This window comes from Phodopus roborovskii, unplaced genomic scaffold (assembly GCF_943737965.1).
Source record: "Phodopus roborovskii unplaced genomic scaffold, PHOROB, whole genome shotgun sequence".
In the NCBI taxonomy this organism is placed as follows: domain Eukaryota; kingdom Metazoa; phylum Chordata; class Mammalia; order Rodentia; family Cricetidae; genus Phodopus; species Phodopus roborovskii.
The window spans coordinates 2928974-2954354 of record NW_026126424.1 but is presented as its reverse complement, the minus strand read 5'-3'; the positions used below and the strand labels follow the sequence as shown (position 1 = coordinate 2954354).

Here is a 25381-nt window from a genome sequence, read left to right as displayed (position 1 = left end):
ATGAGAACATGGTCTCCTGGAGACACAGCATGAGTCTGTTTTAACCTTCCCAGAGACTGCATCTGGGGTGGGGAGCTATGGTCTCACATCCCGTTGGCTAGCTTGAGATTCTAAAATAGGTATGTTCAAATACACAAATGGAATCCAGTTAGTTAAGGCTTCAAAATTGTTAACTTGGGGAGGATAAAAAGAAACATGTCGAGAGGTTACGTCTATTATTATTCTGAGGTTCACTTACCAGAAATAAAAGATAGGTTTTTGTAGTGAGATAGTCCTTCTGTGGCACTGACCACGCCCATTGGGGGGTGGAGCCATGGGCAGAAGTGACCTGTGGAAGGAGGTCGGAGGGGGCCAGGAAGGTGCTCTCTTTCTGGCGTGACTAGGACAGGAGAGGATTGGGTTGAATTTCCTGGTGTTCATCTGTCTAGGTTGTAAGTTATTTCTCCCTGAATAAACATCTATTTGGCCTATTTGTTTATCCTGATCCTTATTTACCGCAATATCTGGTGTCAGAAGTGGGATTTACCTGGGTTTTGCCCCCAGGCGGCAGAAGCCGCCCCCCTCCCCCACCTTCCCCAACGGGCAGGGTTTAACCAGGTGGACTCACCACAGCTTCGGGACATTTGCCTCTTCCTTACTGCAAAGGAGATCTTTGCTGGGCAGTGGTGGCAATATGCCTTTAATCCCAGCACTTAAAGAGGCAGAGACAGACACACCTCTGTGAGTTCCTGGCCAGCCTGGTCTACAAAGTAAGTTCCAAGACAGCCAGGACTGTTACACAGAGAAACCCTGTCTCAAACAAACAAAGGTGGGTCTTGTGAACGTTCAGCTATCCATTGTCAACAGAGGTAAAACTGAATTCAGAACAAACCTAAATTGGCCAGAGGATGAAGTCATCCATCCTCAAATGTTTACACAGAGTTCTACACCCGGTCCAGTTTGAAAACACTGCTAACCAAAGATCCAAACTCTCCGTGCCACAGTATGAACCCTTGCATTCTCTGTGTTAGCAACACCTTGGCTATAAGGAACATGCACCATTAGAATCCGTGTGCAACTTCGCTTTATGGCATCAGAGAAGTCAATCTTTTTTTACAAGTCTAGTGAATCACGTTGGTTCAGCTCAAACTATAACAACTTCACCAAACATATAATAAAATGCTAATGTTTTAGGGTGATTTTATTTAATTGGGAGAAACTGATGAAAATAAATCAAGCAAGTTGTTTACAATCTCATATCTTAAAACAAGTGAAAAACACTGTGCAAACACCAGGATTCACCATTTTCACGGGGAAAGATTGGCAAAAGGAAAAAGACACTAATGATTAAGAAACACTGATGTCTCTTAGGAAATGTTTTTAAAATTAAATATTTTCATTCACAGATTTTAAAGTATAAAAAATAAATGATCTAATTCTGAATAAATCATTTTCTAAGTTACAATTATTTTCACTAATTTATCACAATCCAGAAGGCAAAATATCAGCATGGGCCACCCCAACAAAGAATTAAATGCGTATAGTGTATCTCAGAAATAGTTATAATGGTCCAACCACTGTATGGGATTGAACTAAGGCTTTTGTGTAGATCATATAAGTTATCTTGCAAGTAACACAATGTGTGATCACCTGCTTTAACCTGAGGCAACAAGGAAGGAACAAAAAAAAAAAAAAAAAATCTATTGAAGAAGACAAGACTTAGAACATGTGAGTGTCTTGACTTTGGTTTTTAATGAATTTCTTGACTCTTCTTTTAAAAGTCTTTGATGGGATTGCTTTTTGAAGGAAGAAGCAAAAATCAAAGTTATGCAGTTACTCATCTACGTTTAGGACACTGAATGGTAGATTAGCCATAGAGACTGGAGTACTAAATCTACATGTAGTACTCTACTTTTTAGAAGAAAACGTTCCATCTGTCAGCCTGGTTTGTTCTTCACCTCCTGTCTACTTCTGGTTTTCACTGAGTTGGCTTTGTTTGGTGTGGTAGATCTGGAGCCCTCTGTTGACATGATCCATTAGCTAACTGGAGAGAATGAAGCTTCTCCACCCCCAGAGTCAGAGGCCATTCCTTGTAGGAGGGTAACCGGGCGTTTCCCTCCATCTCCTGAGGACCTTTGTCACTTGGTGGTGGGATCCAGCAGCTTTGCCCTGTGCCCATTCCATATATGTGGGGCCTTTGACTCCATGAATTCAGATGCACTGACCCTATTCGAAAAAGATGGGAGGGAGGACAAGAGAGAAGGATGGAAAGGGAGGAGGAGAGAGAAAATGGATGGTGCAGAGGAGGAGATGGGGTAAGGAGGAAGGAGAGGGACAGGAGGAGATGAGGGAGAGGAGGAGATGGGGTAAGGAGGAAGGAGAGGGACAGGAGGAGCAGGAGGAGATGAGGGAGAGGAGGAGATGGGGTAAGGAGGAAGGAGAGGGACAGGAGGGGATGAGGGAGAGGAGGAGATTTCATTGTTTAAAATGTCTGGCAAAAGAGACCCTTGTAATAGTCATGGGATAATAGACTTAAAATATGAGAAGCAAAGGAACTCATTCTCACTCTAATGGTACTCATTTTGTTAAATTAGCATAGTCTTGATTGGTTGAGATGATCAAGAGAGCTGCTCTGTGTTCATCCTATCCCCACATCTAGGCCATAACTGCCTTAGGACAAAGTTTAGATAGGAAAGACACTTCCTTCCTCCCATCACAGACCTCTTCCCTCATCGCAGTGCTCTTCACTCGACCCTTGCCCATTGGCACTGGCTGAGGTCAATGACGATGGCTCTGTGGTCAACAACCAGTACTATGCTTCCATGCCTTTCTAGGAACACAGAACACACTGGTTCGGAGTCAAAACTAACCTTCGACTTCTTCCCCACTCTCCCTTCCCACCCAACCTCGGTGAGCATTTTCACTGCGGATGACAGACACGTGATGGGGGATCGGACGGCTCAGACACTTCTGTGGCTCCTGCCATTAGCACAGGGACTGTTTTTGTTGGCTCAGAGATTCCCTTTACCTTTCCAAAGGCCTATGACACAAACGCATGTTCAGGACTGCCCTGTGGGTTGTAAAAAGGACGGTGATACCTGAGACCCGAACCCAAGAGACATATCACAATACAAGTCCTGGCTAAAGGATCACATCAAAGGATGTGTGACAACATTTCTACCAGACGCAGATTGAGTTCCAGGAGAGCTTGAGAAGTTGGCTGGATTTCATGGTGACCTGGATGGACTCTCAGACAGCCAAGATTCTGGCTGAGGGCTAGTCTCTGACAAGACCAGAATTTTCTGAAATCTCCAGGACAATGCCCGGATCAATTTACATTAACAGGAACACTCCTACCAGCACATAGAACCTGCTTTTGGAGAGCCATTCCTCCTCCAGAGGAGCTATGCTCACAGCAGCTGGTACGGGCTGCAGTCCTATGCAGCCCACAGGAAGGGGCTGAGTCTGTTGTGCTCACTCAGAGTGACAGACAGACTGCAGTGTGCCTGGCCTTGGAGTAGACAGGATCTTTATAGAAGAGTGAAATGCAGTCAAATGCATTTCTCTAAACACGCGGCGTGTCAGAGCCACCCAGTGCCCACTCAGCTCGGACAGTGCGAATGGCCTTTTTGTGAATATATGATACTTATCATCGGGAAACACTCGAGATCAAGGACAAGGTAACTGCTCACCAGGCTGCAAGCTGGAAGACAGGCTAGCATCCTCTGCAGGGTCATTTGGGCCAGCTACAGGCAGACTCCCGTCCTTGGGGTCTTGGTGTTCCTCTAGAACCACAAACTGCAGAAAAGACCAGGGAGAAAGGGGATGTTTCTGGAATTCACAAGTCACCCTGACAAGCATTAAATTGTAGCTTATCACATGCACTCAGTGGAGGGAGAAAGCGGGAAGAAAGGCCTTGTCAACTTGTCATTGGCTAATGAGAGAGCTACTTTTACATTTTTCTTTTTCGTTATTTTACTGTGTGTAAGGTGGTTTGAGTACATTTCTATCTGTGCATAACATGCTTGCCGGATGCTCATGAAGCCCAGAAGAGGGCACTGGATCCCCTGGAACTAGAGTTACAGATGGCTGTGAGCCACCATGTGGGTGCTGGAATCAGATCACAGTCCCCTGGGAGAGTACCCAGTGATCCTAACTCCTGAGCCACCTCTCCAGTCTCGAGAGATTCCGGCACGAACTGGAAACCTTGTGTTAATGTCTTCTAGGGCACACAACTATCTTTTCTGTAGAATCTGTTCTGATTCTGGAATCTCGGGCTAAGAATCTTGCATTCCTGAGAGCTACTGTTTTGCTGCATATAGTACAAGCATCTATAGGTATCCTAAGTACTGCCCATCTGCCAGACAAATAATGCCATGTGTGTGTATGTGGAGCCTATGGTTACATATAATTCCTTTAAGCATCCTATCAAGTCCTAAGTAATTCGGGTCACCAGTAAGTACTAATAACCAATAGCATAACTGCTATTTTGCAGGGACCTATCAGCTGTTTCCTCATGGTTGAGCAGCTCAGGAGCCGGAGTGCTAAAAAGAGGCCTAGGTAGGCCCACCAGCATTTCTCTTTGCTCAACAAATGATCATTCCGTCATTGTTTGCACTGTCCAGACTGACCGCACACTTGCAATGCAGGCTGAGTGGAGCTGACTGGCCTGCACTCAGGCCAGACAGGTTAGACAGTAAACGAAATCAAACAGGAAAAGGAAGAATAGAAGTATGCCATGCTCTCCGTGCTCTAGGGGGCAGGATGCAGGCTGGTGAAGGCCTTCCTTGTCAATAAGTAACCAGGGGGAAGGCCTGCGCCAAGCTTTGGACTGACTATGCGATTGAGGAAGGAGCCCTCCACAGGGAGGACCTAGAATTCAGAGCAAAAGGCATAGAAAGAGCACTTCTGTACCGATCTTTCTCAAGGGAAGTGTAGGGAGGCTTAACGAGGGGCACCAGTGACGTAATGGAGACAGAAACGCTGGTGAAGAGCATGACTCTCAGAAGCTCTGCTCTGTTTTCTCTCTCTTTCTTTCCCACAACACTCGTCACCCTTTGTCCCTGCCTCGTTAACCGTCTCTGCAATGACATATTGCAGAATCAGTACAATGGCCTGCTCTGTGAGGGCACAGGCTCATTATTTCTGGCTCCAGTCAAGAAGTGCACTACACAGTTTTCCAACCATGTGCCTCTCTGCCAAAGCACACAGGCTCCAGGACTCTGGAGGCAGCTGACGGGGGCAGACTTGTTGCTGCTGTTTCTCCTCCCGGTTTGGGGACTCGGCTCTCCCCAACTCCCTCCGACGTGTGCATCACAGCTGGTGTGGATGGAAGTTATGACAGCTGGGAGGACACAGCTCAGGAGCCCTGGCTTCTCTGAATGCAGTACAGAGCCAACAAGCTGTTCACCCCCACAAGAGTAGAATGAATATATCTATATCTATATCTATATCTCTCTCTATATATGTATATATACATATACATATATGTATATATGTACATATGTATATATATGTATGTGTATATGTAACATTTATATATTATATTTATAGATAATATTTATATAATATATTTAAAAGAGCTGTAAAAACAACTTCTCATTCTTTCCTATTATTTAAATGAGAATAATTAAACTTGCAATCTATATCTCTATAGCCTGTCAAGTCAATGTAGGTAATTTAGCAGTCCATAAGCCATGAGCCCTCAAAGCATTAAGCTATGTTTAGAGAGACATCCTAAGTCACATGCTTATGGCATTTATGAAGATGGATCTTAGCGTCTTCAGAGAGATATACTGACGAGGAACTGAGGTCCAGAGCTTAAAGCACTTACTGAAAATTGGCTAGATGCTAAGGCTAAAAGACACATTTTGAGAGCAACAGGCAGCTAGGACAGATTTCAGTTTCTCTGAAAGGTATGAATAAAGAGGAAAATGAACAAGGATTCTTATCAAGCCAACTCTTAGCTTCATGTACTTTGACATTACCCAAGGTTGGGGGCAAGAAGACATCCCAGCTCTGCTGCAGCCGGGCCCATCACTGCTCCTGTTTCTGCTTGACTCTTCATATGGATTCTTTGGGGTTTCCAATAACTGCTTCTGAGTCCTGATAGGAAGCAAAAACAAAACAAAGCAAGCAAGCAAACAAACAAAAACCTGAGACACTCTCAAAAGAAAAACAAAAACCTCATCCCCCTTGCTGGCACAACTATTTTGTCAGATTAGACAAAATAGAGATATGCATCTAGAGATGGTGCATACGCAGTCAAGCACGGAGCTGAAAACCCCAGGCCAGCAAGCAGCTCCAGGGGGTAGCACTGTTAAGTAATCAGCCACAGAGATGTTCACAGGGCATAAACAATTCTGGCGCATTGCAATCTCAAGAAAGAGTTCTAACAAACTTTGGTCATGAAATAGTTCTTATCACCTGTGCGTGTGCATATATGGGGTTTGCGTGTGTACACCTGTATGCAAGTGTGCCCGCATGAGGAGGTCAGAAGTAGACATCGTGCATCTTTCTCACTGGCTAAACATCTTAAGTTTGCCAGTGCAGCTGGCCTGGCTGATCATCGAGCTCCAGGGTTGCTGTTTCTGTCTACCCAGTGCTGGGATTACAGGTGTATAGCTACGTCCTGCTTTAATTTATCCTAAATTTTCAAACGTAGGTTCTGAGGATTTAACTCAGGTCCTCGGGCTTGTGTGGCATGCACTTTACTGACTGAGCCATTTCCTTTGCCCTGCATCACTTTTATTCTTAGGAGTATGGGAGTCTGATGTTGAAAATCCACCATCAACCAGCCACTAGCTTTCAATCCACACATGTCCCTGGTCAGGCACACTTGTTGACAGATACTTGAAATCACATTTGGGAGGCTGAGGCAAGAGTTTGAGGCCAGCCCTGGCTACATAGCAAGACTCTGTCTTAAAAAATATCCAGCCTTCTGAAAAATATTAAGTCACATGTGTTAACACATCAAACAAACAAACAAACAAACAATAATGTTATACATAAATTTAAGGGTCTTTTGTTTTGTGTTTTTGAGACAGGGTCTTACTAGGTAGCCTTGGCTGCCCTGGCACTCACTCTGCAGATCAGGCTGGCCTTGAACTCACAGAGCTCTGCCTGCCTCTGCCTCCTGAGTTCTGGGATTATAGGTGTGTGCCATTACACCCGTCAAAGTTTTATTTTTATGTTTTTGTTTTTCTAAAGCTTTATTGGTCAAATATCTATCGTTTGATTGACATTCTTTCCAGCCATTGATGAGTCAATATTCTTTCTACAAACATACAGAATATAAACAATAGCCTTTAAAAGTGCAGGTATACTGATGGGCCACCAAATTAAAAGTTCAAGTTTGTCTCCGAGAATCTTGTCTCTCCAGAGCTGATGGAAAAGGTTTTCAAGGGCATACTTCTTATTGGGAAAATTACTGCTCATATAATGCCATATTAACTTCAGGTAGCATTTATTATACCAAATACGCCAAGCCACCGGTAAACTCTTAACTCAGACTGACTCAGTCTCACAACAACTCTTGAAACAAATCCTATTTCCCTATGCCTCATAGCAAAGAAAACCAACGCACGCAAATGAGGAAGCCAGCCTGAGGGTCTCTAGACTCGAACTTGGATTTGAAGTGCACAAGCTGATTACACATTATTTAGTGCTACAGTATGCAGAGCAGGGTCTCTGGTAGAAGCACCTTGGCTGATTATACTGAATTTTCCAGAATATGAAACAGTTGCAACTTGAATGCTTCTTCGGTTTTGGTAAATGTGGTTGGATATTTATCTCCTGGTAGCAGCAGTACTCTCCATCTCGCCAGAAAGCTAACATTGGGCAGGTAAGGGGACCACAGTCATATGGTGCATTCAAACCAGAGGAGTTTACAAAGCCCCTTCGGCCAAGCCTTGTGAGTCACTGATTTTTTTTTTTTTTTAAACACATTAACTATAATATTTCCTAAGCAGTTTCTAGAAGAGTTCAGGCATTATGCTTGCCCCTGTCGCCCGGCAGAATGCACTCAGGCAGTACCCTGGTCAGCCCAGGTGCAAAGGACCCCGTTAAAAGAAAGACCCCGCCACTTACACTCTCTTTCCAGCTCCTCTCTCCCCGTCTTTCCCGCTGTTCCCCTGGAGCAGGCAGGATTTTTCTTTCCTGTCTCCCTCTTCTCTTCTGTCCTCTGTCTCTTTACCTCTTTTCTCTTTCCAACCTCTCCCTCCCCTTTCTCTTTCTAATAAAACTTCTCACTTAAGCTCTGTCGCCTGGCATGTTTGTCCCCTGCCTTGATCGCCCTCGCTTGCCATGGAATCCGTCATGGTTACTCACACTTTATTCCTAACAGTTTCAACTGGTGACAGTGCATCGTTGTCCTTTTAAAGGAAATGAACACAAGCAGAGAGGTGCCTGTTTTAGATGAATGTGTGTTACTGTTTCCCAGTTTTAAACCATTAATTTAAAATTATTGAAAACAAAGCCCGATGACCAGATTCCTTCCCAAGTAGGGAAGATAGTGACTTTCTCTAACAAAGAGTAGTTGGGGTAATTAACAGCAGGCAGCCATGAGAAATGGCTATGCTGGCTGATGTAGGCATGTGATGCTGAATGAAAAGCCTGGTCTGCAATAATGCATTATGGTAGAGAAGATCTGAGGATGCAGCTTAATGTAACATTGGTGAGGTCCTGGGTTTCCAGCTCAACCATCACCAAAATGAAGGACTACAAGGCTTATGCAATAATCAGAAAGGAAAAGGAAGAGCATTGACATTTTAGTGCAGTGACGACCAGACTTTTATTAAAAAAAAAAAAAAAAAGGGTTACTCCTCTTTTTAAACGGAGTTTTTGCTCAAGTTCATCCAAGGAAGTAGGCATTCCTTGAGAAGAGCTTAGAATAGAGGTCATCAAGTCCCATGGAAAAGGAAGCTTACCTGTAGTGGTAAACACCCCAGGTCCCCAAGAGGAGCAGCAGGACTAGCGCAATCACACAGACAGCCACCACAGTGATGTCGCGCTCCTGCCCGTGGCCAGCGTGGCGCAGCTCCCACCATCGCAAGTCTCGGTGCTGACATCGCTCCCCAACATAGCCGACGATACAGCTGTTGATGACACACAAACAGAAGTCAGCAGAGACCCCTGGCACCTGATACTTACAAACTCAGTATGCATTGTCTCTCTTCCTTAACTTTTCTGGATTCAGCTTAGTGAGCCTGTGATGTGAGCTAGAAGTACTATGATCCACACATCAACGTGGACGACATTTAACCCTGAGAGACTTTCCTCTTCTCTGCCTGTCTTTGGGGTGACAGGGAGTTATCTGCATACTGTCTCTATAAGGCACCACAGAACACTGACTAAAGACACACTCAGGAGACACCCTTTCTAAACCAACACACAGTGATTCTGCCCCAAGAGCCAGGAGAGATCTGGAAACAAATGTTTGGCCAGACTGCAAAGGTCATAGGTCAAAAGAAAGAACTAAGAAGGCAGAGGGCCTTGTTGAACACTATGCTGTAATAGAAGTACGTGCAGGCTCTGGACATGGAGTAGAGCTTAGGCCATGAAGGAATAGCTTCCTTTTACCAAGAGAAAATGTTAAAACAAAACAAAACAGTGACACAAGAGGTGGGTAGCTATTTTGAGGGCAAGAAGCCATTTAACTATGAACAGCTTACTGTTTGATGAAGACTATTATTGTAATTATAAGGTAAGTGAAGCAAGGCTGCCATCTACTGGAAGTGCTTGTTTCTAGACAGCAGGACACAGAGAAACTGCATTTTCTTCCCGTTAGAAAACGAAACAAAACAAAACACTATTCAAATGTCCTGTCTCAGCCCCGGATCTACCATCAGCCCATCTATGTTCCCACCCTATTCAAAAAGGGCTGAAGGAAAGAAGATACAGAAATGATACCAGCAGCTCTGGTGGGAAGACACAGCATGGAAAAACACTGTTGAATTTTCCAGAAGCTCTGGAGTCTGTTCCCTAGTCCTACCTTTCGTCCACCAAAAGAAAGTGGAAAGTCACTTTCTGAGGAGGGAAGAAAAGGAACAATAATTATTAGCCACCTATGACTGACACCACGCCGCACACTGTTCTTACTCACTATTTTTTAACTCTGTTTTTTTTGTAGACGTCCCCTATTTTACCGGCAAGGAAACAGGCTCAGCACTAAAATAATGTGCCTGGGGTCACACGGCTAATGATTGGCAGCTCTGACTCCCATGGATCTCAGATGTCAAACACAGCTCCCTAGTGTTGTAATCCAGGCAAACCTGGCCGAGCCTCTCACCCACCTATGCATGGCAGGTAGGTGAACCCCAACCCTTTAAAAGAAAGACTGCCCGCTTCCCCTCCCTCTTTCCCGCTGCGCCTCTGAGGGGGCAGGCAGGACTGTTCTGTTCTTCCTCTCTCTCTTCCTCCACCTCTTCTCCTCTGCCCTCTCTCTGTCTCTCGATTTTCTTATCTCACCCTCAATAAAACTTTCAGTATGAGCCACATCGTGGCCACGGATCTGCCACATGGTCCCAAACCACTCCTAGTACATGTACACTGTGTTGCTTTCAACAGGACTTTCTGTTCTGTTCACCTCTGAAAGATAACTGTTCTAGAACTGATGCCACAAAAGACGGCAGGAGTTGGGGAGGGGGCACAAGGTTACTCAGGCTCCCTGGGGTCTATTTTAATTGTGGCTAATGTTGGTTACAGCTATTTGTTGACAATCCCTAGCAGCCATATTTTTTAAACTGTTGGATGCTAATGGGCTCCATTTGCAAACCAAGGTGATCTGAGGTCTTGAGGAATGTGTCAAATGGCCAGTGGTCCTACAGAGAGCCAAGCAGACTATGATAGCAACAGAGTCCAGCATAGTCAGCGACTTACAAGAGGGTGGGGCACAGTCATAAGTCTTTTGGATTATTTGAATTATTAATTAGTTTGATAAGAAAAAAAAATGGTTCCCTGGGCCAAATAAGCTTGAGTTTCCATGGTGAAACAATATAGACCAAGTAAGTGCCTTAAAAGTTGTAGTCAGGAGTCCGTAGTCAGGAGTCTGTGAGGAGTGGCAGAACATTCTCCAATCTGACCTGTCCTCTGGAAACATCACAGCCCTGCTGTAGGGGGTCCTACTTTGTAAAGGTGTGTTAGGAGGGTGTTTAGCTAAAGCCAAGCCAGAGAGAATGAAGGCCTCCTCTGAGCTCAAGAGGTTGGACCATCCCAAGCATCCAAGTAGACAAAGTTATAGATAGCCAGTGCCGAGGATGCCTCCAGCCTGTCCCCACCCCCTTCATCAAGGGGCCTTGGCTCCATATCTTGCTGCCAGCAGGGAAAGAAGGCCTTAGAAACCGCTCTGTGCAGAGACAGCAAAGTGCTCCTGATAAAGCTGCACTGACGGGCACCCCCTGAGGTTTGTCACTGAGGAGTTAATACAATGTAAGGGAAGTTGACAGGACAAATGGAGCAAAGTTCTGAAAACTTGTTAAACCACATTTTTATTAAAGCAATCCAAAATAAAGTTATGGTCCAGTGACTGTGAACACCAGTGATCTTAAACATTGCATGTGTTATCTTTTGTTTGTTTACTTAAAATAGGGTCTTCCAAGGCCCGGGCTGGCTTTCAATTAACTGTGTACCTAGAACTCCTGATTCTCCTCCTCCTACTTCCCTAGTGCTGGGATTTCAGGTGCACGCCTGTGTCTTTGTCCCGCCCGACTTAATTGTCACCTTTTGGTAACCTGTGTTTAGAGCACAACCAAAGGAAGATGATGCTTTCATAGGGACTTAATGCTAGAAAGAAAGGTGTGTGGACGAATCATCAGAATCGGATTAAAACGGAAACTGCACTATTGCAATGCACTGTAGTCCTTTGGTATTCCTCATACTGCAAAGTTAACTACCATGGAGGAAATAAGCCATAGACAATCAGCTAGACATCCGGGTTTGTAATTTCCTATTTGGTAGAATAGGATAAAATGTGTAGATAGAAACAACTGGTTGCTAACATTTAAGACTATTAACTAGAATTTATTATAAGTCTTAAGAGATTTAAAAGACTCTAGAGTTAGAAAATTGCAGTATGTAAATATGAACTGAAAGCGGAACTCTACTGTAATTTGAGTCATTTTTACTAATGTTTCCAAACAGTTCCACAATCTTTGTCATGCTGGCATGATTTTTAATGTAAGACCATATGCTCTGTCGAAGCATATAGCTTCTTCTCCCTCCAATAACTCACTCTTTTTCATTATTATTAACAAAAATGACAGAAATGCTTAAGCCCATACCATCTACTCAGTAGGATCACAGGTCCAGCCACGGGGGACTATGCATATTACACATCTGTCCCATCCTCACATTGCTTTGGACATGTGAAATTCATTAAAAGTAAGATGCCGTCCCGAATTAGATCCCACATATTTGGGTTTCTCTGTGTGTGGATATATGTATTTATGTGTGCATGCAAGTGCATGTGGGGACCAGAAACAGACATTAGTCACCCTCCCCCCTTGCTCTCCACTGTTGTTATTTATTTATTTATTATTTATTTATTTATTTGTGTGTATGGGTGTATGCATGTATGGATGTATGTATGTGTGTGTGTGTGTGTGTGTGTGTGTATGGGTGCATGTGTGTATGCTTATATTGGTGTATGGTTGTAGGTGTATGTGTGCATGTGTGTATACCTGTATAGGTATATGTATGTACGGGTATGTGTGCCTATGTGTGTATGTGTGTATATGGATGTATGTGTGTGTATGGATGTATGTGTGTGTATGTGTGTATGGATGTATGTATATGTGTGCATGGGTATATGTGAATATATATGTGTGTGTATGTATGTGTATAAGTGTGTATATATGTTTATGTGTGTGTGTGCGCATGCATGCATAGATGCCACAGAGCATCTCCTTCCGCCATGTGAATCTCAGTGACTGAACTCAGGTCCCAGGCGTGGTTGGGAGAGTTTTTAGCCAGTGAGCCTGCCCAGCAATTCCACCTTCTATTTAGAGACATGGTCTCTCAGTGAACCTGGAGCTCATTGATGCAGGAGGCGCTGGGGAGCCCCTGTCTGCACCTCTCCAGGGTTGGGGCACAAGCTCACATTGTTCCACCTGCCTGTTTATCTGGGTGCCAGAGATCTGAATGCAGGCTCCCTTCCTTTGCTGACTCATCCTCTCCCCAGCCCCACACGTGCCTTTTATTACACAGAAAGGCTTTCTGTGTGGGAGCCATGGGAGCGTCTCAGAGCTCTGGGTCTCTAGAATCTCTTCAGGTGAAAACTTGGCCTGCCATATTGCTCGGGGGAGCTAAATGGAAGCAAACAGCAGCTGTTTCATCCCTCGACCTCGACTACCAAGACAAAAAAAGGGAAACTTTTCTTTTAGCTTTAAACACTAGAGGCAATAAATCTAGTGTAACTATAGGTGCAACATTTTTATAAATATAGAATCTGGCTCAAACTAAACTGGTTTTAGTAAATTTCCTACAGATCTGCCTCCTTCATGTTGAATGAGGAGCTGGATCTCCAGACTATGTTCATCAAGTTACTCAAATAAAAAGCAAGTCTCCCCTTCTGATAGAAAAATCTCCTCTGTCTAAACTTCACAAACTTCCTGGAAGTCATGGGCACAATGTTCTCTTGTGCCATCAGAAAGACCCCTGACTTACTTGCACACGTAGCTGTCCACTGGTTCAACGTACATGCACACGCCACCATGGAGACAGTATCCATCGTGCGACGGCGGACATCCTGGGTTACTATTTCTGACCAACTGGCGGCCATCTTCCCCCAGGATAGGGGGTGAGGTAGAGCCTGGAATAGTCAAAGATGTGACTTTTATTTTGAGTTTCTACGAACAGCTTACAGTGCGAGCATGGGGAGTTGTAAGTTCCACCTTCCTAACCAAGCCTTGTGTCAGTCACCAAGAAGCAAAGCCCTTCTTTGTAGTGATACTTTGTTTATGATCTAACAAATAAAGCTTGCCTGAAGATCAGCGTGCAAAGCTAGCCACACTAGCAGCCATGGAGGCCAGGCAGAGGTGGTGCATGCCTTTAATCCCAGCTCGGGAGAGGAATGTAAGGCAGGTGGAGACAGGAGTACGGTGTATTCAGTCTGCAGTCACAGTGAGGACAGGTTCGCCCCAGCCTTGGTAGAGGTAAGAGCTCTCTAGTGGTTGGCTGCTTCGCTTCTCTGATCTTCAGCTTGAACCCCAGCATCGGTCTCTGGGTTTTATTATTTGTGCTATACTTCTTTCTCTGGATTTGGGATGTCAGACACTAGAGACAAAGAAAGGAGGGGCCACCCTAGCAACTGTCTGGAAGAGAGTGCTACAGTAATGGAAGAAAGTCAAAGAGGCAAAACATCCTGGTTTTGAATAGTTTCCTACTTCTTAAAGGGAAGGCATTGGGGCGTGCAACTGACAAAGAAGTTTCACAGGGCTTTTTCTTTGTCTTTATTATTATTATTTTTATTTTAGAGGAGGCAAGGTCTCTCAGATGCTCAGGATGTCCTCAAACCCGTGGCAATCCCCGTGCCTCAGCCTCCCAACTACTGGGATTGTGCGCACCAGCCACCATAACTTATCTTCAATACCTTTAGAATGGAGGAAAGTATCTGAGAAAAAAAAAAAAAAGAAAGAAATAAAACAGTTCATTATAAAAGCCGAGGCAAGAAAGGACTTCCCTGCAGAGCTGAGGGCAAGAGCTCTATCCTGGCAGTCTGGGCCTTTGAGAACCCAGCTGCTTTGTGGGGCGCAGATGTCGTGGTTTGTGAAGTGAAATTTAGTAGTGGTGACTGTTTTAAAGAAACAAAAGCTGGCTGGGTTGCTAATTCACCTCAAGACACGCTGACTTTAAAAAGCAATTTAAAAATCCTTGAACGTAATCCTTGAAAAATCCTTGGTGCACACCTTTAGTCCTGTACCAGCGAGGCAGGGGCAGGCAGATCTTTGTGAGTTCGAGGCCAGCCTGGTCTACAAAGATGTTCCAGCACTGCCTGGGCTGTTACACAGAGAAACCCCGTCCTTGAAAGTGACTCTTCTCCCATTACTGTTCCACACCACTGAAATGCTGCTAGAGGTTTCCCGTGCTGAGCAACACAGTGCCCTGGCCTGTAGTACATACTGAGGTGCACTGTGTGTGTAAAATACACACCACATTTTTAAGGTTTGTACCAAAACTCAAGTAGATATAAAATTTTATACTGGTTAGCTCTGAAAGTCCTAACATTTGTATGTGCTGAAATAAACAAAATATACTATTACAAGTCCAGTTGTATAGTCTTGACCTGCCTAGGCCAACAAAGTTTTCCACAGCCTCTGAAAACAACCAACCAATGGAAAGTAGTCACAGAGTTAAGGAGAACCACCTATACTCATCTTTTTGGAATAGTGATGATGATGGTGGTGGTGATGGTGGTGATGGTGGTGATGGTGGTGGTGATGGTGGTGATGGTGGTGGTGGTGGTGGTGGTGGTGATAGTGGTGGTGATAGTGGTGGTGATGGTGATGGTGGTGGTGGTGGTGATGGTGGTGGTGGTGGTGATGGTGGTGGTGGTGATGGTGGTGGTGGTGGTGATGGTGGTGGTGATGGTGGCAATAGTGGTGGTGATGGTGATGGTGGTGGTGATGGTAATGGTGGTGGTGGTGGTGGTGATGGTGGTGGTGGTGGTGGTGATGGTGGTGATAGTGGTGGTGGAGGTGGTGGTGATGGTGGTGGTAATGGTAATGGTGGTGGTGGTGGTGGTGGTGATGGTGGTGGTAATGGTAATGGTGGTGGTGATGGTGGTGGTGATGGTGGTGGTGGTGGTGCTGGTGATGGTGGTGGTGGTGGTGATGGTGGTGGTGGTGGTGATGGTGGTGGTAATGGTAATGGTGGTGGTGATGGTGGTGATAGTGGTGGTGATGATGGTGGTGGTGATGGTGGTGGTGATGGTGGTGGTGGTGGTGGTGGTGGTAGGTTTATTACAGATGCTGTGAAGTTAACAAAGCCCGCATTGTCTCCACGTCTGCTGCCCAGCTTCAATCTTGTGATGAAACCCAGCTTTCCAGCCCGATTAAACAATGCTTTCTAGCATTCCCAAGGCAATGAGGATTTTCTGAACCACGTTCCTCCCGGTTGACCTGGACCACCCATCCACCTACCAGGACAAGGCATTCCAGGTGCAAATGGAAGGCCCATGCAAGTGCAGTCATAGCCTCCCTCCGTGTTGGTACAGTTGGCATTCTTGCCACAGCTGTGCGCTCCCTGCTGGCACTCATCAATATCTGTGAGAGGAAGAAGTGAGGAGAGAAAGGGAAGGGAGCAGGGTTATGGAGCCAGAGTCCAGCGGTCTACAAGGGGTTTCCTCGCGGTGTGCTGCCTCATGCTCCAGGAACATGTGCATTTTAAGGGTACTGCCATGAATGTTGGACATAAAGATCACACCAACTCAGGGGTTGTAAGCTCCTGATACGATTTCCATCCCTTTCGGAAGGAAGACGTGTCCAGGCCAGAGGTCAGGAGAGCACCTCCAGCGAGCAATCAGCATGTGATATCCTAACACTCACACCTCATTTTTACAACTAGACACTCAGCTATTGGCATAAATACAATACTTTCCAAAACATTAGTATGAGTTATATAAATAAATAAACCTTCCTTTAGCCCTGCTGCCAGCCTTTGTCCTTCTCAGTTAGGTCTTTCTATGTCTGTGCTAATTACTATAAGGACAGCTGCCTTGCTCTATTCCAGCATCCCATATCTCCTCCAGGCCACTCCCAAACACAAGAGCCTCCTTAGATCACACAGCGGAGAGCTCACAACTGTGCCACTTTAGGGACATGCTTGTCTGTTATCTACAGTTGTGCCGTCCCGTACAGCAAGGCATTTCCTGCGGGAGGGAGTACTGGCTCTCTAAATGTGTCTAGCCCTCTAGTCCATACTGTGCTGCCAGTTCAACGTCTGCACCAGAGTTTTACGTTCTGATGCAAGTTAAAGTATAAGCATCTAAAATACTGATTGCATAGTAAAATGTTAATATTTTAGATATAGTAGAACACATACAATATACGATTAAAGTTAATATCACCTACTTCCTTTTAATTTTCATAAAATGCCAGCTAGAAAGCTTAAGAAAGGGCTGATGCAAGAAACTAAAAAGCTACAAGAGCCGCCTCTCAGACTTCTGCTAATAGAAGGGACTGGAACACCTCTCCACATGTTCAAACCCTGACAACCTAGCGCCCAGGGGATTGCACCTGAGACAGCGTTTGTAAGGAGCTGTCTAAGGTTAAACAAGAGCAGGAGGAGGGTGTCCTGTTGGACCGGTGTCTTTCACAGAGGAAGGAGCACCATAGAGGAGGAACTGAGGTTGCAGCAAGAAGGTGGCTTCCGTAAGCCAAAAATGGCCCATTCACCAAAACTACCCCAGCCAGCACCTGCATTAGGGCTGCAGCCTCTAGAGCAAGGGAAGCAAGTTTCTGTGATCTAAGCCATCCTGTCTCTGTACTGTGCTGCCCACCGCTCACACACACAGGCTGGACCTGGCATTCATCCTCACTCCCCAGGTACATGATTTGTTCACATCTGGATACCCCTCACCCTTTCATACTTCTGCTTAATTAACATTTACTCATTCTCCACAGTCCCTCCAAAATGACGCTTCCTTTGGGAAATCTTGCCTGAGACCTTGAGCAGATAGCCCTCCTGTTCTCGGCTTCATTGTGTTTCTGCTTCTCTTTGTCTCTTATCAAAGCCAAGTTTCTTTGGGATGGTGGTCTATTGGCAAGCAAGTACTGGCTTCCTCATCTTGATATTCCTCACAGTTCCTACTGCCTGTGGGCCCAATGGAGACTAAGGACTTGGAGTTACTATTCTGAACGCATCAAAATAGCTTGTGTCCTTCGTTTCCTATGGTTTTGAATTATTCCCCTTTCTGGAACTTCTGAGACTGAATCTCTGTCCTTACATATGCCACACAAGTACTTTACTTATGTGCCATGACTCCAGTCCTCAAGTTGATGTAAACGAAACAAACAAAATCAGAATTCCTGCTTTAATCGAGTCGCAAATCCTGTCTTTGTTTGACAGAGCTCACTCTTACCCAAAGCAAAACAATCTTGCACTGAGCCAGGCATTGGTGGTGCACACCTTTAATCCCAGCACTTGAGACGCAGAGGGAGACTGATCTCTGTGAGTTCAAGGTTAGCCTGGTATACAAAGATAGTTCCAGGACAGTCCAGAGAAAACCGGTCTCAAAAAAAAAAAAAAAAAAAAAAAAAAAAAAAAAAAAAAGCAATCATGCACTGTTGAGACACTTTGACACTCTCTTTTTTTAAATTCTCACTTATTTGTGTGTGTGTATGTCTACATGCAGAAGTCAAAGGTCGGCTTATAGTTAACTCTTTTCCATCTTTATGTGGGTCCTAGGGATTGAATTTAGGTCATTGAGCTTGGCAGCAGGCATCTTTACCCACTGAGCCGTCTTAGCATCCCAACAATAATTTTCTATAGAATGGATGTCCCAGGTATGGCTTGAAGCCTATCACCTACTGTCCTGTCCAATTTTATGTCAGCTTGACACAGACTGGAGTCATCTGAGAGGAGGGAACCACAACTAAGAAATGCCTCCATACGACTGAGCTGTAGGCAAGCCTGGAGAGCATTTTCTTAATTAGTGATTGATGTGGGCTGGTGGTCCTGGGTTAACAAAAGAGGCTGATGGGAGACAGAGGCAGGCAGATCTCTGTGAGTTCTAGGCCAGTCTAGTCTACAGAGCGAGTTCCAGGACAGGCTCCAAAGCTACACAGAGAAACCCTGTCTTGAAAAACAAACAAACAAACAAACCAAATAAGAGGTGAGCAAGCCAGTAAACATCACCCCTCCCTGGCCTCTTCATCAGCTCCTGCCTCCAGGTTCCTGCCTCATTTTACTTCCTGTACTGACTTTCTTCCATGATGGACTATTTTGTTACCTGGAAGTGTAATCTGGTATAAACCTTCTCCTCCCCAAGTTGCTTTGGTCTTGGTGTTTCATCATAGCAACAGTAACCCCAATTAAGACACCTACTTTATCAAATACACACACACACACACACACACACACACACACACACGGTACAGTGGTAGGAAACACAAACATACCTATAGCTTTTATGGTCCCGAGGACCCCATAGAGCTAGGCAAGGTAGGGCCATGACACCCTTTGGCATATTTGGTAGGTTAGTGAGAGAGGGAATCTAGAGTCTATAAAGAGTTTAAGTCTCTGAGAAAATATACCTTCTTTTCTCTTCAAAAGAAATGAAATATGACGTCTGTTTGCCCCAAATATCTGTGAGCCTGCTTAATTAGTGCAGTGACATTTTCCTGACTGCCTGCCAAATGTGTGCTTAAACGTGTGTTTTCAGATGTCTATGGGCTGCACAGACCAACTCTGATAACGTCTGGCTTAAGCCAACCAGATCCACAAATGGATAGTCATGACCTTCACATGGGAGAGAAAACACCATCACTTGAGTTCTTTTTTTTTTTTTTAAATCAGGCATCTACCCTTCGCTGTTTGTTTTCAGAAGAAGGAAAAGCCCAGAAGAGGAGCCAGGAAACCCTGGGAAAATGACTAAGCTCTGTGCTAGGTGAGGGTGGCCTAGGGCAGGCTCCCACTTGCGTGGTGATGCTGACGCCTGGGGCGGCAGAAGACATCCACAGGGTGAACTCCCAGCCCACAGCCCCACCCAGTCCTTGGCAGGGGAGGGCGGTTATGAAAGGGCTTTCAATCATTCTGTACCTGGGGTGAAATGTCAGTGCTGGAAACTCTCCTCAATTGAACTAGCAAGAAACACCCTACGCTACGCCTGCCTGGGAGCCTCCGTCCTTTTCTTTAAGCACACAGCGACTCCCAACACACCCACGCCAGCTCTGCATTGCACCAAAGTCCAGTTGCTACACTCAGTGACAAAGAAATGCTGCCCGGCTGCCCACTGACTGCCTACAACACCGAGCACCGATGAGCCTCCATCCCTCAAACCCCCGAGGAGGAACCAAGAAGGCAAAGAGGCAGAGGACCTCCTCGGCAGCTTGGCTTGTGCAGTGCAGCCAAGAGACTGTTTACCGAGACCTAAACTACATCTGTCTGAACTTCTCTTTTATCCTTGACACGTGTCTCCCTCCAATTGTGTCCTGCTTCTCTTGGCCCACAGCAACCACAACTTTTGATGACTCTCTTTGGCTTGCCTCCTCCCCCTCCCTTGCCCACTGACACCTGTGCGCTCTCACCCAGACACTTGATTCCATCTCCGTCATAGCCTTCCGAGCACCTGCAGACATAGCCACCTTCAGTGTTGATACACTTGGACGATGTGGCAGGACAGCTCGCACTACCCAGCGCACATTCATCTATATCTGTGGGGGAGCATATGGACACGGGAAACATTTAGGCCAGCAATGGTTTTCAACCGGTGGGTCATGACCCCCAACAGGGGTTGCATTTCAGATATCCTGCACATCAGGCATTTACATGATGATTCATAATAGTAGCGAAATGACAGTTACAAAGTAGCGATGAAATAATTTTATGGTTGGGGGTCAGCACAGCATGATGAACTGTACTAAAGGATCACAGCATTAGGAAGGCTGAGAACCACTGGTTTTGGCAACCCTGGAAATAAATATCAGGAATAGAAGAAAAACTAAGCCTTTGTATAGTCAGTCGGTTGGCTGCTAACAGGTACTGTTAGGGAATAAAATGCAAACCCTACATTTTGGATTTGAATTTCATTTCTTAATTATAGGAAATAAAATGCAAACCCTACATTTTATATTTGAATTTCATTTCTTAATTAATTTTTATGAAGTTCTCACCTGTCCAAATAGCTAAGTACATCTAAGTAAATTACTTTCTGCCTGAGTTCCAGAGGACAAGGACTGACATTTTCCCAGAAATCAGCAACTTACAATTTAAGGCTACCAATATAAAATCAAAATCTATCCATCACAATCTGTTTGTTTTACTAAAACATATCTATAAGCTTTCTCGGGAAAATGTTCTATTTTTGTGAATTTATAAGTCTGACTTGAGCTCAAATCCATGCTTCTTAGTATCAACTTTATTTTTTTGTATACTTTTAATACAACATCAGTATAATGTGAGATAGCATTATATGTAAATGTGCTTATATGGCTCATTTTCTGTGCAGAGAATACATTTTTTTCTAACATCAAATAATTTATTTAAACCTATTGATTTCTTAAATCCATATGGAGATTTTTAGTCAGCAAATGCAAAATGAATTGTTCCGATTCACAGTTTTCCAACTTTGTGTATTTGGCTTTTGCTCTTACCAGAACACAGGTTTCCGTGCCCAGCAAATCCTTCCAAACACTGACACACAGCAGTCTCTCCCTCTGAAACACAGTGAGCATGCCTGCCACATGACCCAGGGCCACAATCGTCTTGATCTGCAAATGCAAACCCTTTGCAATTATTGCCAGTCTTCAGAGAAGACAGGGGACCTCAATGTGCTGAACAGAACAACCCAGCACTGCCTGAGGTTCAAGTCTGGGCTAGCCTCCCAACAGAAAGAACTGGTTAGGTCTGTCCACTGTATCTGTTTTACTAGACTTAGAAGATACATCTCGCTGCTGCTTCCATGCACTGCCCAACCTTCGGTTGCATTTTTTGTGTCCTTGCTAGTTTTGCTTTGCTTTTGGTTTATTGGTTGTGGTTTTGTTGCTGTTCTGGTTCGTAGCCAGTAGCCAAGGCTGGACCTAACATGGGATCCTTCTATCTCATTCTCCCACGTGTTGAGCTAAACCTCAATCTCGGTGTTCAGAGAGCTCTGTGTGGACTTGTTTAAAATTAGCTTAAGGCATCTGTACAAGGCGTGCTTAAAATAAACTCTAATTTTAAGAGGATTTTACTAAAAATTCCCAACTATTGTGACATACAAAAGGCCTGTCTATTCTCCCAAAACACAGACTTGTATGTAGCAAGCAGATCTGTTTATGGCAAAGAGATTGACTCACAAAAGGATTTATTATCAATTTACTAATATCATGTTTCATATCTAATAGGATATATGTCTCCGTGTGTGCTTATTATCAAGATTTATGCACTGACTTGTAACCCTCCTGGCACTTCTCAAAGTCACGAACCATACAAGTCAAACACTGTAAAAGGATCACTTCATTTCATACTCCACTGAAATGCAAATGCCCCAGGGGACAGAGTTACACGTCAAGCTACAGACATGAGCAAGTTTTTCTTTGTTTCTTGCCTTTCTGTTTTAACTGCTTGTGCATATAATCATTCCCCAAATACCACCCACCTCCTCCTTTTCTGAGTTGGAATATCTGACATACCGAGCAGCCTATGAACCATCATTGCTCTGGTCACTGGAACATTTGTTTACAGTGTACAGGAGACATAAAATGAATCCTACTGAGCTCGGTTTTTTTTTTTTTTTTTTTTTTTTTTTTGTAAATCAAATGTTACACTTTCTAAGCTGGGTTCGAGTCCCATGTAGCTGCAGATACTGGTTAAATTGTGGGTTTTGTGTTTCATATGCTTAGCTACTTAACCAAGTTTTTCTCCTGTGTGAAGACATGCCTTTCACAATGGCTTGGTCACTCCCTGTCACCCACAACTCACAAGGCTGCTGAGAGCAGGAGCGGGCAGTATCCAAATCACACCAAACATTTGAAACCGCTGTAAAATCATCCTAAAGTAGAATATGACTCAGGACTTTTGCAAACCTTGAGTCGCTTTGCATGATGGAAAGCAACAGACATGCAGTAGGTGGCATGGGCTACAACCAGAGTTCTTTATGTGACAGGCTAGCTGTACACATGGTGGCGATGTTCACCTTTCCTCTATATTATGAGCAGGGATTTCTACAAGGGAAGCTTTCCATGCATGTTGTAGAAACCCAAGGGAAAAGTGTTGGTTTAAAACATTCTCTGCAAATAAAAATTTACTACACATATCTAAATAAAGATGTTAAAAAACGGGCATAGTCAAGGTTGTAGACTTGGCTTCATGGCTAATGGCACTTGCTGCCCTTCCAGAGGACCTTGGTTTGATGTGCACACCCATATGGCTGTGCACAGACATCTGTAACCCCAGTCTCAGAGGATCTGAGGACCAGCACTTAGTGGTGTGCAGACATACATGTAGGAACACAGCCATACACATAAATAACTAAAACATTTTAATCATTAAAAAGAAAGGCCTAGCCAGGTGTTGGTGGTGCGTGCCTTTAATCCCAGCACTCAGGAGGCAGAGGTGGTCAGATCTCTGTGAGTTCCAGGCCAGCCTGTTTGGTCTACAGAGCGAGTTCCAGGACAGCCTCCAAAGCAATACAGAAAAACCTTGTCTTGAAAACAAAACAAAAACAAAAACAAAAACAAACAAGAAAAGAAAAGAAAAAGAAAGGCCTAGTGATAGCTTAATAAATAGGATTGAGGGTGTAGCCCAGTGGTCCCAGCATGGGTAAAGCCTTGGGTTTGAGCATCAGCACTTAAACATCATCATCGGGGAGTTTTCAAACATTTAAGAGCTACAGACACGATGTTAAAATGTTACTCAGTGGGCTGAGGAAATGGCTCTGTGAATAAAGTTAGGACCCCCGCAGGTGGGTGTCCCAGCCTCTCTATAACCCCAGTGCTTGGAAAATGGAGACAGGGCATGTTCTGGAACAATCTGTGGGTTCAGGAGATCCTGTTTTAATATATAAAGTGGAAAGTGTGAAAGAAGACATCCGACATTAACTTCTAGCCTCACACATAAACACACACACAAGCAAACATGCAAACAAACATACTACATACACAAACATAGGAAGAATAAAAGGAATATTTTATGCTATATATACACATACATGAATTGAATGTTTAAGAGGCAAAATGAACTACACCAAGTGAAGGGCAGTGAGCTGGGGTCTGAGACAGGGTGGGTTTGCAGTAGCTCTAGGGCTCATCTGGAAACTACTTGCCTTATGAGTGAACACAGAACAGAATAGACTGGGGTTCCCTAAAGTTGCTAGATACTGAACAATCAATTGACATTCTGCTGATAAATTTGCAACTTAGACAAGGACTTTTAATATTTTCTGTTTCTGGAGTTCCGACAGTAATTAAAGTACCAATTAAATACTGCTCCCGACTTTCCCCAGGGGCTAGATAGAGCACGTACTGTCCATAGGAGGCATAAGTGAGGGACACTTAAGTCTCTTCTACCCTAATTGTCACCTCTGATTTCAATTACCTGTCAAAGGGTTCAGCCTCGAGGCTGCCAACATGTCCAGTCCAAGTCTAAGACAACGGGTTGCAGCCTACAGGGCTGCACATGCTTTTTAGAAGAGGAGGGCCTGGGTCTGAGGTTGGGCTACGGTAGACTTAGCCAATATTGTGTTAGGGAGCACAGGCACAGAACTTCTTACTGGGAGAATGGAAGCTGTTAGACCCACAGCTATCAGGGAGACCTCACAGTTCATACCTGACACCATGATTTCAGCCACTAACGTGTGCTGGGATTCTAGACTGTTATCTTCTGGTGCTTCGGCCTTAGTGAAGTTGCCCAACGATATTGCCTCTTTATTTAGCTCGGTGCTGTTACCTGTGAGACAAAGCCTCTATTAGTTAAGCCTTTCCATTTCAAGGGACGTTTGATTTAACTTACACTGATAGTGATTCATTGGCTATGAATTCAGACTGAGGAACAATGCTCACATATCAAACTCCTTCTGAATGTAATCAGCTCAGAACTACAGGCCACAATAACAGCATCTCTCCCCAACCTGTCTTTTTTTTTTTTTTCCTGTTTTTGGTTATTGGTCTTTGTTTTTTTGTTTTTCTTCAGGGCTTCTCTGTGTAACTGCCTTAGCTGTCCTAGAACTTGCTTTATAGACCAGGCTGGCCACAAACTCCCAGAGATCCACCTCCCCAGTGTTGAGGTTAAAGGCATGTGCCACCACCCTGTCTTTTATATTAGCTCCTTCCTTTGTCCTGCTTTCATATTAAAAATAGATGGATTTAACTGTATTTTTAAAGTTGACGTGCATTAAAAGTCCTATAGTAACCCACAGCTCACCGCCCCCGAGAGAAAGACATGGAGTCCCCAGGACAACACTGTGCCACACAGAAGCCTGGGTCCCTCTGCACAGCATCCGAGGCACCAGGGTTCCATGCATCACAGTAGAAAGCTACTCTTTCTGCCATGTGCACATTAATATTGGTACAGCAAGGCGGCGGGGGGGGGGGAAATGGGGTTGTTATAGCACAAGCAGAGAGAATAACACCAATGTTCACCATGAGCTGAGGCCTCCACTACCCACCCTGTGCCCTCACAGAAGAAACAAGTATTGCTAATTTTTAGACCTCTTGGCCATTAACCCTGGAACTTTCCTACCCTATATAATAAAATGAATAACGCACGT

General features: G+C 44.5%; 1 protein-coding gene across 1 annotated transcript in view; it reads right to left on the bottom strand.

Annotated features, from left to right (window-relative positions):
• Positions 1–1931: 1931 nt before the first annotated feature.
• Positions 1932–25381, bottom strand: part of Egf (epidermal growth factor) — a 76688-nt gene continuing 53238 nt past the window's right edge. Inside the window, exons 16-24 of the mRNA XM_051185518.1 lie at positions 24442–24575; positions 21288–21404; positions 20223–20348; positions 16116–16238; positions 13642–13786; positions 8907–9074; positions 5967–6084; positions 3672–3777; positions 1932–2205 (exon numbers count right to left, since the gene is read on the bottom strand). Of these exons, the coding sequence (XP_051041475.1) occupies positions 1958–2205; positions 3672–3777; positions 5967–6084; positions 8907–9074; positions 13642–13786; positions 16116–16238; positions 20223–20348; positions 21288–21404; positions 24442–24575 (1285 nt within the window). The 3' untranslated portion in view covers positions 1932–1957. The remainder of the gene's footprint in view (positions 2206–3671; positions 3778–5966; positions 6085–8906; positions 9075–13641; positions 13787–16115; positions 16239–20222; positions 20349–21287; positions 21405–24441; positions 24576–25381) is intronic.